Genomic DNA, 15,445 nt, shown 5'->3' on the forward strand with positions numbered 1-15,445 from the left:
CACAAGACTCATTTTTTTTTGGTACAATTTTTTTATGAATAAGCTTCCACACTCAACTGATTATGTGAAGATGTTATGGGAAAAGGAGGGAGGGATGTGTATTTCTAGGGAAGAATGGACTCAGATGTGGGAATGGCAATGGAGGAGTACTTCCTCCAAAAGCTGGAGGGAGTTCGGATGGAAAACTCTGATAAGGTTCTTTATCACTCCATGTCAAAAGGCTCACTATGATGGGAATCTTCCCGTGTGCTGGCGAAACTGTGGATACCAAGGAGCCCATCACACCCATATTATGTGGGACTGTCCTGTGCTACGGACTTACTGGAAAGACATTCATGGTATATTACAAGGCATTTTTAACTGTACATTCCCTCAGGATATGAAGACAATTTTTTTTGGCTGTATACCGCAGAACTGGTCCAAAAATGACATATGTCTGTTAAGAGCTTTATTGGTTGCAAGTAAGAAATGTATAACAAAGAAATGGTCCTCGCAAGACATACCGACTTTGTCATTATGGTGGGAAATTACGTTAGAGATATATAGGATGGAGGAAGTAACAGCTCATGTTAATGACAGGATGGCCTGGTTCCATCTGTGCTGGGATAAGTGGGTCCAATACGTTAATACCTATAAACCGAATTTTCTCTTTAAAGCTTGAAACCACCAATTTAGTTAATTGTTTACTCCCGACAGAGCTTTCTCCTTTTATTTTATATATATATAATTTTTTTCCTTTTTTTTTTTTTTCTCTATCTGTCTTTCTTTCTTCTCGTTTTGTTTCATTTTTCTCTTGTAAACTGTGTTAATTAATGCCTGTAATCATCTTTATGAGGTAATATTGTAGAAATAAAGAATATAAAAAAAAATTAAAAAAAAAAAAAAAGTCTCCTATGAACCGCAGTCAAATGAAGCATAATATTCAGTAACCCAAAGGAGCACATACAGCGAAAATAATAATTTCACATCTATCAAAACACAACAGAATAAAATACTTGTGTGCGTCTTCAGGACAGGAGCTGCCTCCACACTAAAAGTTTTCTGGATGTAAAGTCGACCGAGACAGAAGTTTGTGTTTTGACTGTGGCAACATTAGTAAATAATTCTGTGAATGTCTTTTTATGATGTAACATTTCTGGTGAAAGAAGCTTAAAGTAGAGTGTGATCACTTCAAAATGTCAAATACTATAAAGTAACAGTAAATGCATGGCACAGTAGTGCCGTGGTTAGCACCACGTATTAGAGCAAGAATGTTCAAGTTACCAATTAGTCGCCTGCCGCTATACCCAGGATGGAGGACCGATTTGCACATCAGGACTGCTACAGATCTTTACGACACTTTAAACACATAGCTCTGCTGTTAAAGCGATGAATGTATATTGTCTGCAAGTGACAGTCTATGGCTGTCTGTGTTTCTGTGTTAGCCCTGTGATGGACTGCTGATTTGTCCATCATTTACCTCAATTCTGTCCCAGTCCCCCTGTGACCCCTCACTTCAATTAATAAAATGGATGTATAGAAATGATACAGTCACAACAACTATCATTATCAATTTAAAATAACAATAATAATGATACTTTCAGTTGCTCCCTTTTTGACAAAGAGCTGCCACATCAAGTTGCCAAATCATGTTGGATTTGATTTGGCAATTTATTTGAAGTTTTTTTTTTTTTTTTTAGCATTTCAGCTGAAATTTCCCTTATTTTAAGTTTTTACACTGGATGCCCTTCCTGATGTAACCCCAAAGGACTTTGGTGTAGTGTGAATGGGCACAAGCGGTGAAACTGAAATTATAGTTAAAAGTTCAAAATCTATGCACTCATTCACATTTTCTAAAGTGGGCCTACACTATGGAAAATTCCTGTACTGATACTAATCTATCTTGTGTTGTTGTTGTGTATTATGAATTTCATCTTTATCTGCCAACAAGCAGACTGAAGTCCAAAAAGGCTCATTTCTGCAGTGCATCAGTGCTTCCTGAACTGAGTACAGAGGTTTTGAGGTAAAGCATACTAACAAAAATGTCACGATGTACATAAAAAAAATAAGAGATTTATATCATTTGGCATTATTCATGATTAAAATCAATAAAAATGAAAATCTGCAATTGAATGAAGTAATTTCTCTTTTCTTGAATTTCCAATTTCTTCCATTTTTTTGAATGAAACTAATGAGCAGCTTACACTAATCTGCTACATTCAAAGTGGTACATTACAGGGTACTCGTCTGTCCACTTTATATAAGCTGTCATAGATCTTTATAGGACAGCCTATAACAGCAGAGTGATAATGTCTCTTCTTTTTCAATTTTTTCTTGAGTCACTCATCTCTCGCAAGTCTGTGGAGTGGGCGTCCTAACTATTACGCAAGCCTCCACTCCTCGTCTGTCGGGGTCTGGTGTCTATCAAACCATCTGCCATTTCTCCTTTAATGATACCACTCTTATCTCTTTACTGAACGCACTTACACTGGATGAAGGTGGTGGGAGCTTAATGCCACAGTGATGCCTGCTTGCAGACCTTGAAATGGAAATGCTGAAAATAGAGCTGCTGGATGATGACATTGGAGTGACAGTTTAAAATGACTCAAGAATAACAAAACTGCAGGTTTATGAGGGGAATTGCTAAGTACTGTATACACAACTCATATTTACAAGTACGAATACTAAGCTCTGCTTAGTTCTAAGGGTTTCTGCTGTCAATGTGTGAAATAACACGAGCATATGTATTGCAAAAAGTGGTGCTAACATGTTGGCGGAGGAAGCCTGACCTTTGCTTTCTTAACGCTGTTCATAATATTTCCCAGATCCTCCACGTCGAGCACCGTTTTTTTCTCATCTGGCAGACCGGACTCATCTTCATCACTGCTGGATTCCACTAGATCATCCTGGGGAAAAAAATGAAAGAAGAAATAAAGAAGCACAAAAAGTGGTTAAAAAACAAGGTCAAAATGGAAAGTCGGGGACACGGTGATAAAGATGAATGGCATGTAGTAAAGAAAGGCTCACATATGGTCCAATCCATAACAAAAAAAAAAAAAAAAAGAAGTTGTGATTGAGTGAGTGTGCTGATGTGGAACACATTTATTGAACATCGTTATGTCCTCCTGGGCTGCCTGATTAAATAAGAAAACTATGTATGCGTTTATGGCATTTCAGCAGATTTATCACGACACATGGCCGACATGTGCAGCAGGAGAATAAAATGCATGAGTGGTACAGCGGGTACATAAATCACCACGATGGTCCCCTCGCCACAGTTCTCAGCTCCTCTCGGTTCCGGCTGAATGTCACCTCTGCTGAGTGTTGCAGACAGAGGGGAGGAAGTCTCAGCTAGAGTTGGCTCTGAGGTCCCCGCTACCATGACAACTGATCATCTGTGTGTGCTGTGATGCATATGAAGGCTGTGTGCGCATGTGTGTACATAAAATGTCTTTTTGTACTTGTGAAATGTGTAATTTTAGAGAGCGGTGGGGGGGGAAAAAAAGTGCTATTTTCATATTTTCACATGATAGACCGGTGTTAAGTGAAATACAACAATTTTCATGCAGAACATTAAATAACGCCACGCTGCACCTGAAAGTGCACATCGCTGCTACTAAATAAGGACCTAATAAGCCAAGTATAACACTCCTGAGAAATTCAGGCGTCTGATCTGATTTTAATCACATTGTTGAAGGAGTGCAACATGAAGCCATTAGCCTGGCCAGTCTGTTTCAGACTCCTGCTTGGAGTTCTAAAGTGCCCGTGTAATGTCATATTACATTATCCTAACCCAAAGGACAATTCTCCAACTAGATGTAAGCTGGATGCTTTCTCTATCTTTCTTTCTCCAGTTCTCTTTACCTGCTTCATTTAGAGTCGGTGGGACAAGCCTGGAGTCAAATAGTGAGGAAATAATATTACAACGTGTGGTATCGTATGCACAAAGCTGTTCTGATGATAGTTAACATTTTTATGTGGGTGTTTTTACTTTTATTTGTAGGCTGTCTATAAAAGATGACAGAGGCACCCTGATGTCACCCATTAATTTGTGAACTCTTTTTTTTTTTTTTTAAAGCATTTTGGGCGTCCATCATAGCCTTTTGGAGAGAGAGAGAGAGAGAGAGAGAGAGAGAGAGAGAGAGAGAGAGAGAGAGAGAGAGAGAGAGAGAGAGAGAGAGAGAGAGAGAGAGAGAGAGAGAGAGAGAGAGAGAGAGAGAGAGAGAGAGAGAGAGAGAGAGAGATCAATATCACTGAGACATCGAGGACAGTTGTGCCGCATGTACAGCAGTGGCTTATAAATCACATGCTAGGCCCACCCGAAAGCTTACCCTGGATTTATCCCCATTTCTTACTCTAAATGTAAACAGAATGATTTTCATGAAGTATTCAATAAGACGTGAATCACCTCTTGCTGGCCTTTAGAAACCACTTGGACATTTTTAAAAGCAGAACCCATGGCTATATTTCATATTCTGACTATAGTTTATAATCTCAGTCAGAAGCCAGAGAAATCAACATTTTTTCACTCAGAAGCTTGCTTTCACTATTATATAAAAATAGAGACACGCTACCAAAACTTGGACAACTGGTGTGGACCAATAAATATTTTTTCTGTCTGTCACACAGCAGGTAGATGTTTGCTGTAATATTTAAGAACAGCTGAATGAATGTTCAGAAACTAAATGGCTTATCAGCTAGTCATTTTAAGCACAAGGCCAGCCTTCACCCACAAAAGAACAGATTTGGTGATAATTAACATCGAGTATTCACAGCTTTGCCCATCAGCAGGGGCAAAAGGGGCGTTTGAACTACTGTTATAGATAATAATATTAAGATATACTATCTTAAAACAATCGCTCGGAGAGAATGACAGAAGCAAGAGGATGTCTCCTTTTCTCTGTCTGGGTGCTGGTTCCCTTCAAAAGTACAGGAAGAAACGTCCAATGGCAATTAAACACGGCTCCTAGAAAAGCTGCTAAACGTTGATACAAAGTTTCCAAGTTGGCAATAATGAAGCGAACTGATGCGTGATAATGACAGCTGGAAGTGAGAGGCGTATCAGGCTGCCAAGCTGAGACGGTATAGGCTCAAACATATTTAAAAGCAAATATCTGGATCCCAAAAATGTGAATAATTGAATATTTTGATGAAGACTTTAATAAAAACAACTTTCCTGCCCTTACCTCAGAGCTGTTATTCTGTGGAGAGGCCTTCTTCTCTTCTTCCTGTCGCTCCTTCCTCTTGTTCTTACAGGAGCCCTCAGTCTTGCACTTCCCACTGCAGCTCTTTTTCTCGCCCTTTGCCAGAGTCTTTAAGCGGTTCAGGAACTTGACCTTCCAGGTCAGGAAGTCTGCCTGGATGCTGCCATTAAGACTCTTCACCACATTACAGTCGCCTTCTCCCCTGGTCATGATTCGTCTGCCACTCAGCATCCACAGCCACTTGTCCACATTTTTACACACCTGTATGAAAAAAGCAGGTTGAATTCTTAGTAATTACTGAAAGCACTGAAGTGATTCAGGCTTAATAAACTGCTGAGCTACAGCCTTGAAGCTTTAGACATCCTCTGAATAGCTGACTATTATCAACCAGTGTCATTCTTCTCATTTTGTGAAAACCTTTCATACCGTGTTGTAATGGCCAACATAGACAGAGTTTCCAAGGCCAAACACTGCATATCTGAGTCCTTTCAAGTAGGTCTTCCCATATCTGAAGTCAGTGGATGCCTCTTCGAGCCATTTGCAGAACCACTCAGCATTTTCTGTGGGCTGTCCATCAGTGTAAGTTGCCACAAGAAACACGCACACCGACTTACTGATGCACTAATGGGAGAGGTAAACACAGCATGTAGGAAAGAGTTAAACAGGAGGAAAAAAGCTTAGTGTTTCTTCATTCAAGACTTTTTTTGTCCAAATATGGAAACACTTATCTGTGGGACTAACTAGGGACGAAATGCAGTGAGAGGTTGATACACTAACACTGGACACTAACTGGATGTACTGCTGACACATAATTACGTACCAGCTAGTCCTAATTAATTAAGCAATTACTAACACCCTACTCTCGCCTGTGGCTACAAACTAAGCAGCAGCAGATGCAATAAAGAAGCCAGTTGAAGTGGTATAGGCATTCCTAGGTGTTTTCAGCATGTCCAAATGGAAGCAAACCCCAGGGCAGAACACCGTGAAGATGTTATTTTTCCCGACTGGCTTGGGAATCTATGTATCTGCATCTGGTGGAAGGGAAGTGCCAGAGAGAGAAGGAAGTCTGAGCAAGTCTGGTTAGACTGCTGCTGGAGAAGCAGTGGAAAATGGATGGTGGATGTTTTTTGTTACTGAACCAACAGTAGCTCAAATCCACAAATAATGCAGTCATCTATTTTCTTCTGTTTACGTAACTCAGGGTCACAGTTGGGGAGGAATCTATAAACAAGAGGCAGAGTACACCCTGGACAGGTAGATGGAAGCTGGAGTATCCAAAAAGGTTCATGGTACTCCGGCTTCCTCCCATCTCTCCATATGTTTGAAATGTTTGAAATAAAATGAACTGAACTGAAACAGGGTCAAATGTGCCAAACAAAAAGGTTCCTTCCTCTGATGCCTGACCAGTAAATCAGTCGCACTGAAGGAGAGATGTCTGCAGACACATTTCACGTAGAGCTTTTCTGTCACTGAAAACTGTATCACTGTCCCTTTGAATAAATAGTTATTTTCCTTTTTCTGCTGTCAACCAGCCAACCAATCTCCTATTCATCTCGAAATGCAGCACAGAGGGACTGTGCTCACAAAAATAAAAAGACTGATGAAAACAATCCATCTTGCTGCAGATGAGCAGGAACATGTTTGCTCTCTGCACCGGCCGTTTGAAGGCTCAAGCAGAAATGAAGCTTAAGCTGAGCTGGCAGTAATAGAACTTGAGGCTTATCACGCCAGTGTTTGCTGTCAAGCTTTGAAAATAAGAGTAACGATTTTTATTTTCCTTTGATTAATTCTGTTCTAATCAGGTGTTCCCTGGAAGTACACACAGGCAGGTCTTATGAGCTCACAGTTACATTTTAGAGATTTAATTAGCACCCAACAGCTGCTTCTGAGCATCCTGTAAACAGCATTTAATTGCTTACAGAGTACCCATCTGACAGCTGCATTAATCTTTCATTTATTCTCTATGATGCCACAGGTAGGGGTGATAAAGAAAAGTTTGCCAGGTCTCCTTAGAGGATCTGTGGAACCAGCTCCCAGTTTGGATTTGGGGTGTAGACACCATCTTACTTTGCAGATTAGTCTTAAACTTTCCTTTTAGATAAACTATTAGACAAGTATTACTAAATAGTAGAATTAAATATTTGGGTTGGCCCATATGCCCTTGAACCACCCTCAGTTATGCTGCTAGTGGCTCTGGACCTCTTGTGTTTTGTTGTGCAACTAGCCTCTGGTCACTTTCCCTCCATATGCACTTACATATCAACACCTTCTCCCTCCAGCGGTGTCTATGGTTTCCAAGATGCACGGTCCCTGTCCGGCTTCACTGGTCCATCAACCAGCCAACTATGTCACTTGTGTGTTGTTTGTCATCTCTGTGCTAACCTTCTCTGTCTATACTTCCCCCATACTCCCCAACAGGACTTGGCAGACACCTAGCATTCCCCTGAGAAGTGTTTGCTCACAGGGTGAAACAGTACAGGGTCTCTACCTTACAGTATAAAGCAGTCTAATATGAAACTGAAAAGCATATTCTGCTTTGGTTGGCTTACCTCATCAGCAAGCTGATCATCTGGATCGTAGTCCTTCATGTCAATCACCTCGGCTGGTAAACCCAAAGACTTCACCTCCTCTGACAGCTCGTTCGCAAAGCCCTAAACATATGGAGAGTCTCAGATGGTGCTTTTAAGATGTCAGTAAAGACTAAATTACCACATGCTGAGTACTTTTCAAAATACTATCGATTTAAATTTGAGTTGCGTTTAATGTGCTTGATTACATGTGTGTAAAATTTAGTGCTCAGAGTTTTTGACTCAGGAACTGGTTGATGAAATTTAGCTTAGCATTGCTGTATGCAACAGAAAGCTTTACTACCACTGTGCTTTGTGAGATGAGGAGTGCTACTGATGCATTAAAATGCAGTAGCTTTACCACGCTAGAGCAAAAATATGCACAAGGGTAATGAATTGTTATTGCAGACTGTGAAAGTTACACATGAGCCTTGATACAGAAACTGTTAATCAGTGTAGTGATTCAGGTTGTCAATGATCTGTAGAGTAATTATAATTACTAGTATTACTATTTTGTTTTATTTTTAAAAGGGTAAAGGGGTTTGCGTGTCAGTGGCCCCCTGTGACAGGAGAGACAGGCTGGAAAACCAACAGGAGGTTTCTGATCAGTCGCTTTCTCTGTGTCTCATATTTTCTCTGCTCTCATCTGGTCACTTTAGATTTGCAGGAAATAACTTTTGTACCTTTGCAGTCCCGGTTTGTGAGCCATAGAAGATTTTGACTCCTGACACATGAACCTCCTTGGTCTCTCTGTCGTTCTTCTTTGCAGCTTTGTCAACTTTGTCGTTCTTCTCTTTGCTGGCATCTTTAGAAACGCTTTTCTGAAAGCAGATCAGTGCAGCGATAAATGGAGCTGTTTCCGGTCAAGACAGCGAGACCTTAAGAAGCACTGCAGAGACCGTTTAGAGACTAAAACACATACACAAATTAGAGTAAGGTATGAGTAAGTGCCTCACCTTCTTCAGTAAGAACCAGAGCCCAAAAACAAGCGCAGCAGCTGAGTACAGGTACAACCTGCTGTGCCATAACCACATGAAATAGCTCTCAGTGGGACTGCGGGCATCCTGAGAAACTGGAGGGAGAAAACACATCAAACTGAGTCCTCAGATCCTGAACTGCTTTGATGAAGAAAACAGCCACATCATATTTGTTTCTGCCAAACCACAGCTGACCACATGCAACAACAAAACAGAATTAAATCCCAACCTGAAGCTACCTGCGAAAAATAAAAGTCGGGGGACTGGCGAGCAACGCATGCTAGCTAGTAATGCTACCCTCCTTTAGCCAAAACACAGCTTGAAGAGAGTTTTCAGTTGCTTTAAATATTTAAAATAAACTCACCTTTTGAATCCGAGGCAGAGACGCTGGAGGCCAAAAGCAATACAAATACGATAAAAGTTGGCATTGCTGTAAGTAACTACTTGCACACAGTCTTCAGCACCTGAAGCTCTGCGCAACCATATTCTTTGCCGATATGAATGCTGGGAAGTTGAGTTCGGATCGTCCAGCGGCTTGAGTTTGTTTGCTTATGGACATTCAGACTTTTTAAAAAGCAGCTGAAGTTAAATTAAACGATGAAATTCATCTTCTTGGATTTGATTTTGAATATTTTACTCATTCATACCTATATGCTTTATTTTGAAAGTCTATAGAGGAAGTGGTTCTATTACACTATGTCTATTTTGATTTTCTTGTTGTTTCCAGAAGGATTTTTAATTTGTCCTTTTTATTTTAATTCCTTTTAACATTTTGTAAACTGACGCCAGATGAGGAGACCCGGACATTAAAAATAAAATGAATGCAATGTCAATTGATATTGAACAAATAACTGCACTTATGCATTCTGGTAAGCTAGCTCGGTTACAAATACCTCTAGTCGTTTTTGTAGATCGCCCTCTTGTGGTCATATGGAGGAACGATTAAAATATGCTAACGTTCAAATTAATTACAACACTGAGGCTTGAGAAAAGCTGTGAGCTATTTTCTGGTAGTTGTGTTAACTTCCGTGATAATGTGACAACTATTATTAGGCGAAATCACTAACGTGCAGAGAAAAGTATGATAATGTAGGAAGAAAGAACTGCAGGTGGCTTTAAATTGAAACGGAATATTTTCTGCCCTCCAGTGGTCACAGCGGCGAACTGCACATAGAAATTCGTCAAAATTGCATTAATGTAGGCATGACAGCGGCATTAAGCACGTCCGATTATTCATTTCAAAATAAGACTTACACGTAGTTCAAAACGTTTTTAATACTTAACGCTGTCAATAACAATAAATAAGAATAGATTGTGCTGTCAGACAATTAAATATGATGTTATCTCATAACTCTGCAGCCATTAATCTAACAGTGCCCAATTTATGTGGCGTTTTATTTCGAAAATAATAACAGTTTGAAAAGTTAAATTTCATAAATATGTATTTAATTATGCATATATGTATTTATTTAATTTATTAAACGAATAACAACAAAGAAAACAAAACTGACTCGGAACTGATGTTCGAAGTCACAGTTTCATACCGAACAGCCATTTAGGATACACTCGAAGAATACGGGTGGTGTTGTGATAGCGTACGTTTCTTGTCAGCGGCGCTTGCTTCGCAACTGTTTGTGGTAATCGCAAATATGTCGATATTTACGCCAACGAATCAAATCCGGCTGACCAACGTAGCGGTGGTGAGGATGAAGAAAGGCGGGAAGCGATTTGAAATCGCCTGTTACAAGAACAAAGTTATGAGCTGGAGATCAGGAGCGTGAGTACCAGGAGATGTTAACGCCTCCTGTGCCTGATTGCTGTTTTACTTCGTTGTTGCTAGAGGAAACTTTGACAATTCATTTCTCTTCCACTTTAAATCCTCTCGATGGTCGTTACATGCTAAATCAGCCAAAAATGCTCCAAAACGTCATGTTTTCATTACAGAGAGAAGGACCTGGACGAGGTTTTGCAGACGCACTCTGTTTTCGTCAATGTTTCCAAAGGCCAGGTGGCGAAGAAGGATGACTTAACCAAAGCTTTTGGGACTGACGACCTTACAGAAATCTGTAAACAGGTATAAAACATCCCCATACGTACACATTGTAAGCATAAGCCATGCCATTTACTGCATGTAGGCTTGGTTGTTTTGTTTTTTCTCCTGAAGATCTTGGCCAAAGGAGAGCTCCAGGTGTCAGACAAAGAGAGGCAGACTCAGCTGGAGACCATGTTCCGGGATATAGCTACTATTGTGGCAGAGAAGTGCGTCAACCCTGAAACCAAGAGGCCGTACACAGTCAGTCTGATTGAGCGGGCCATGAAGGACATCCACTACTCTGTCAAGCCCAACAAGAGCACAAAGCAGCAGGTGAGGAGGATACCATGTGTTTCCCTTTCTTGTGTTGTGTTAGTAAATGGGCTGGTTCTTATTTAGCATCTTTCTACTTTACCTGAGCACTCAAAGCCCTTTAAGCAGATATCTGGGGAGCTCAGAGTAGAGGTGCTGCTCGTTCATGTCAAAAGAGCCAGTTTAGATGGTTTGGTCATCTCAGGCCTGCTGGGCACCTCTATTTGGAGGTTTTCTGGGTATGTATGTATGTATGTATGGAGACCCTGTGGGGGGATGCAGAACCTGCTGCAGAGCTTAAATTTCTTATCTGGCCTGAGAGCACCTCAGGATCTCCCAGGAGGAACTGGAGGCTTAACATGGAGCCAACAGCAACTTCAGATGGAAAATAGTGCACGAATGGGTGTATTTTCCTTTAAAGTCATTAAAAATCATGTTAAATATATTTAAAAAAAATTCTAATTCATCCATCCATTTTCTTTAAAACTGGTTTTATATATACGGGTCTTGAGAGAGGTGGCTGGCGTCTACTCCATAGCACTAGGGCATTAGGGCATCCTGGCTAACACAGACAGACAACCTCAGGCTCTCATATTCACCTACTGCCAATTTTGAATCACCAGTTCCTCTGATAGTCCAAAGACTACGAGATGAATCTAGAGCACTTGGAGAAAACCCACACAGACACAGGAAGAACAAGCAGACCCCACTAGAAAGTTCAAGCCAGGAAGCTTCATATTTTTTCAGTAGTTTGAGTTTTGTGTCTAAAACAAATAAATAGACGAGAGTGAATTCAAAGTCTTTTGCCAGTGACAAGTAAACAAAGAGCAACTAAATGTTTGAAGCTCGGTGATCACACATACTCTGCCCCTCTGACTTCAGTTTGTTGGTGTGGAAGTTGTTGCAGTTATAATCTGTGTATTTCAGGCCTTCTCTGCAGTGAATGATGATGCTTTTTTACATCATTGATAAACAGATGTGTGCTGTTGTTTTCAGGCCCTGGAGGTGATTCGGCAGCTGAAGGAGAGCATGGAGATCCAGAGAGCCCACATGAGGCTGCGGTTGGTGCTGCCAGCCAAAGAGGCCAAGAGGCTGAAGGAGAAGCTGAAACCGCTCCTGCAGGTCGTGGAGAGTGAGGATTTTGATGAGGAGCTGGAAATGGTGAGCGGCGTTTAATGGTATTTGTGGTTGTGACTGAATAATCTCTACTTTCATTCAATAATATGAACAATTCCATGAAGCTCTGCAGATCAGCTTTGTGTTTTTTAAACTGAAATTTTGTCTCTTACCATATTATAATGTAAAGCCAATATTATTATCCCTTTATTACTCTTTATTTTTCCCGGGTGTGCGTCTGTCAGGTGTGTCTGGTGGATCCCGGCTGCTTCAGGGAGATCGATGAGCTGATCCGCTGTGAGACTAAAGGCCGAGGCTCTCTGGAGGTTCTCAGTCTCAAGGATGTGGAGGAGGGAGATGAGAAACTATAGTAACCCTGCCCGTCAGAACTCTGCACCTTATCCACACTAACACGCTTCATTAGGGCACACAGACTGCAAACTCATGAAAAAAAATCTATGTTTATGGTCTGATTTATCACAATTTCAGCCACTTTCACCCTGTAAGGATTAATTTGACTGAAAGAAGTTATAATTTGCTGAGTGGAATATATTTTGAAAGCAGGTTTGAGAATTTATGCCTGAACTTTAAAGTCGGTGCTTATTTCTGATGTTTTTTCTTTTATTTATTCACTTTTTTTTAAGTCGATTACTAATTTAGCAGAACGTCTACACAAAGTCGTGTGCCATGTAGTCGCGCTCAGTATCCCATCCTATTATCTGTGGATCATTTCTTTATCCTGGTAAATTCTATTTTATTATAATAAGTTTGGTCTGTAATAAACACTATACAAAATATTATCTCTTGGGGGATTTTTCTCATATACGCTGCTTTGCAGAGGCGGCGCAGTGGTGCAGTGGTTCACACTGTCTGCTCACAGCAACAGGGTTCCTGTTGCCTTTTACCTAATGACAGCTGGGAGGGGCTCCAGGCCCCCAAGACCCAGAATTGGTAAAGCAATTAAGAGGATGGATAGTAAACCAGCACAGGGTAATGACAAATTCACCTCTGTTTTATTCTTTAAGAAAAAAAATAATGTACAGAATTCCATGGAATATCCTGTTTATCTTAAAGGTGTTCAGAAAGGTGACAATACAGCATTTGTAAATATCATTAGTAGAAGAAACTATAAAGTAAAAGTGAGATGCAGCCCAAAGAGTGATGCAACTGTTGTTGTTTTTTTTAAATTAGAAGTCAAACAAAAGAAATACAGCTGAGAAATCAGATCCTCGTTCACACATGAATATCAGAGACTGTCAAATTCAGAATGAGGATATTTTCCACAGTTTTCCTTTCTCACATGCAGCACACACAGGAAACGGTTCACTTCTGCTTGTTGGATTATAATCTATGCTTTTGGCACATCGGCTTAATCCGATATAACGCAGACTTTTTTCTGTCCAGCAGCGTCACACGTTTGAGCTCTCGTATGCACTCCTGCTGGGTGATGCTGGGTGATGTTGGGTGAGGTTGTAGCACCTGATGTGGTGCTGGTAAACTTTAATCCGTGCAATGATATCCAGATGCTGGCGTTCTTCTAGAAGACTGTAATTCATGCTTGTTTCTCACTGCTTATTGTGTGAGTAGGATGAGTACGTTTATGGTCTTATTCGCCACTGGGCCACAAATATTCATCTATTCAGAGACTCTGGCTTTATTTCCATCAAACATTTTCAAAAGACTGAAAAACTGATGGTTATATGATTTTTAAATTGCCCCTCACACCTCTTCATCTGCTCAGTGGCATAACTAGTTAAAAGAAAAAAAGTCAAACAACTTTATTAAAACATGTTTCTGAATAATTTGCAGTGCTTTTCTGTGTCCAACAGTTCAGTCCATGTAAAGTTGTATTGCTTTATTTACACAGTAAAATGTATTTGTGCGATAAGTTTTGGGATCGTTATTATCGGTCAGAATTGGTAATTTCATCAAGTAATGCAACAGACACCCAAAGGTATCACTTGAAAGTAATTTAAACTGTATAACAGTACTGCATTATGAACAGTTTGCTATCTTCACTGGAGGTGAAAACACTGCAAAGCAACATGCAAAGTTAAAGTCCTGCCCACATCCCTATCAGTGAAACTAGCCCCATGATAAATGACTTTCCAGTGCTGTGTTCATTACTTTTAAGCCAGTGCATCATTACCTAACCTGCAGCCACAAGTTTTCTTCAGCTCTTTGCTGATTTTCCAGTTTAATCCCTCACGCTCGGTTAAATATTGCATCACAGTCCTCTCATATAGGCTCTGATCTGCGTTCGTACTGGCTGTGTGTGAACGTAGTCCTGTTGATCCTGCTCAGTGGGTGACTGGCCTCCTCCTCTAGATTTGGGTACCTGCTGTCTGAAGTCTGCTCCTCCTGCCTCTGAGCAGTTGGGCATCTGGTGGTAAGAAACACCCCACCGGCAAGCATCAAGCCAAAAGAGATCCATCCAAGGTAGAGAGCAGGTCCCCAGTCCCTTTGTAGACCCACAGCGCCCTCCAGTGGCTGACTGGTGTGGTGGCACGTCCAAGCTATGGGAACCAACAGTATGATCCCTGACAAAACAAAGAGACTACCAGAAAACACTTTGATCTGGCCTCGCTGAGGGAACCACACCATCCCCACTGTTCCGATCACTGAAGCAAAAGCCCCAGCGCCAATGGCTGCCAAAATCAGGGCTCTCCACGTCCGAAAACTTCCAGAAAGAGACATGAGAGACCGGTAAAAGGAGCAATGCAGGCTGCCATCGTGGGCCAAATCCCAGTGATCCCATTCCAACCACACCCCGTCCCAGTAGGCAGGCAGAGTAGCTGTGGTGTTGTCCACGGTGCCGCTTACTTTCCACAAGGCTAGGCAGCGTGTCAGAATGGCACATAGCCACCCGATGGCGCCGAGGCCGAGGGCAGCGAGCTCCAGCTTCTGCTCCAGCTTCTGCTTCATGCCGGGTCCTCCTCTTCACTGCAGACCTGCCTGTGTAACCAGAAGCAGCTGGCTGCAGAGCACAGTGGGGTGGGGTGTTATTTTAACGTGCATGTGCATGTGTGAGGCAGAGATCATTTGCTTGTGCGCCTGTTTGTTTTGCATGCCGTGTTCAGAGAGAGGAAACCAGTTCTTTGGTATTCTTGAAAAGAAGGCACCGCGTGTCTACGGCTGGGTGGAGGAGGGAAATCCCTGTTTGCCCTACCATGGTTTCAAAACAATCGCTTTCTCACAGTTTCTCAGCAGAGGGGGAAAACAAAGCTTCTTCTGTGCGCTCATGTTTAGCCACTGGCC

At 41.3% G+C, this 15,445-nt stretch overlaps 3 protein-coding genes across 3 annotated transcripts in view; 1 reads left to right on the forward strand and 2 right to left on the reverse strand.

Moving 5' to 3' along the window:
- Nucleotides 1–9,283, reverse strand: part of tyw1 (tRNA-yW synthesizing protein 1 homolog) — a 60,295-nt gene extending 51,012 nt beyond the window's left edge. Inside the window, exons 1-7 of the mRNA XM_080889229.1 lie at nt 9,092–9,283; nt 8,707–8,822; nt 8,434–8,571; nt 7,733–7,834; nt 5,610–5,804; nt 5,166–5,444; nt 2,769–2,885 (exon numbers count right to left, since the gene is read on the reverse strand). Coding sequence (XP_080745355.1) covers nt 2,769–2,885; nt 5,166–5,444; nt 5,610–5,804; nt 7,733–7,834; nt 8,434–8,571; nt 8,707–8,822; nt 9,092–9,155 — 1,011 coding nt within the window. The 5' untranslated portion in view covers nt 9,156–9,283. The remainder of the gene's footprint in view (nt 1–2,768; nt 2,886–5,165; nt 5,445–5,609; nt 5,805–7,732; nt 7,835–8,433; nt 8,572–8,706; nt 8,823–9,091) is intronic.
- A 1,005-nt stretch (nt 9,284–10,288) lies between these two features.
- sbds (SBDS ribosome maturation factor) lies at nt 10,289–12,984 on the forward strand. Its single transcript, XM_080889233.1, has 5 exons — nt 10,289–10,504; nt 10,672–10,801; nt 10,892–11,092; nt 12,068–12,232; nt 12,433–12,984. The coding sequence occupies exons 1-5, from the start codon at nt 10,377–10,379 to the stop codon at nt 12,556–12,558; spliced, it is 750 nt and encodes a 249-aa protein (XP_080745359.1). The 5' UTR covers nt 10,289–10,376; the 3' UTR covers nt 12,559–12,984.
- A 153-nt stretch (nt 12,985–13,137) lies between these two features.
- On the reverse strand, nt 13,138–15,287 carry LOC308401135 (claudin-4-like). The gene has a single exon (XM_080889234.1). The coding sequence runs from the start codon at nt 15,110–15,112 to the stop codon at nt 14,426–14,428; it is 687 nt and encodes a 228-aa protein (XP_080745360.1). The 5' UTR covers nt 15,113–15,287; the 3' UTR covers nt 13,138–14,425.
- Nucleotides 15,288–15,445: the final 158 nt, after the last annotated feature.

The sequence above is a fragment of the Rhamphochromis sp. 'chilingali' genome (genome assembly GCF_963969265.1).
Source record: "Rhamphochromis sp. 'chilingali' genome assembly, chromosome: 8".
Lineage (NCBI taxonomy): Eukaryota > Metazoa > Chordata > Actinopteri > Cichliformes > Cichlidae > Rhamphochromis > Rhamphochromis sp. 'chilingali'.

What these genes read in the sequence shown, in the direction of transcription:
- sbds (XM_080889233.1), top strand. Translation starts at nt 10,377, where the DNA reads ATGTCGATATTTACGCCAACGAATCAAATCCGGCTGACCAACGTAGCG. An exon ending in ACAAGAGCACAAAGCAGCAG is followed by an intron (nt 11,093 to 12,067) that starts GTGAGGAGGATA and finishes TGTTGTTTTCAG; the next exon opens with GCCCTGGAGGTGATTCGGCA. An exon ending in TTGATGAGGAGCTGGAAATG is followed by an intron (nt 12,233 to 12,432) that starts GTGAGCGGCGTT and finishes TGCGTCTGTCAG; the next exon opens with GTGTGTCTGGTGGATCCCGG.
- LOC308401135 (XM_080889234.1), bottom strand. Translation starts at nt 15,112, where the DNA reads ATGAAGCAGAAGCTGGAGCAGAAGCTGGAGCTCGCTGCCCTCGGCCTC.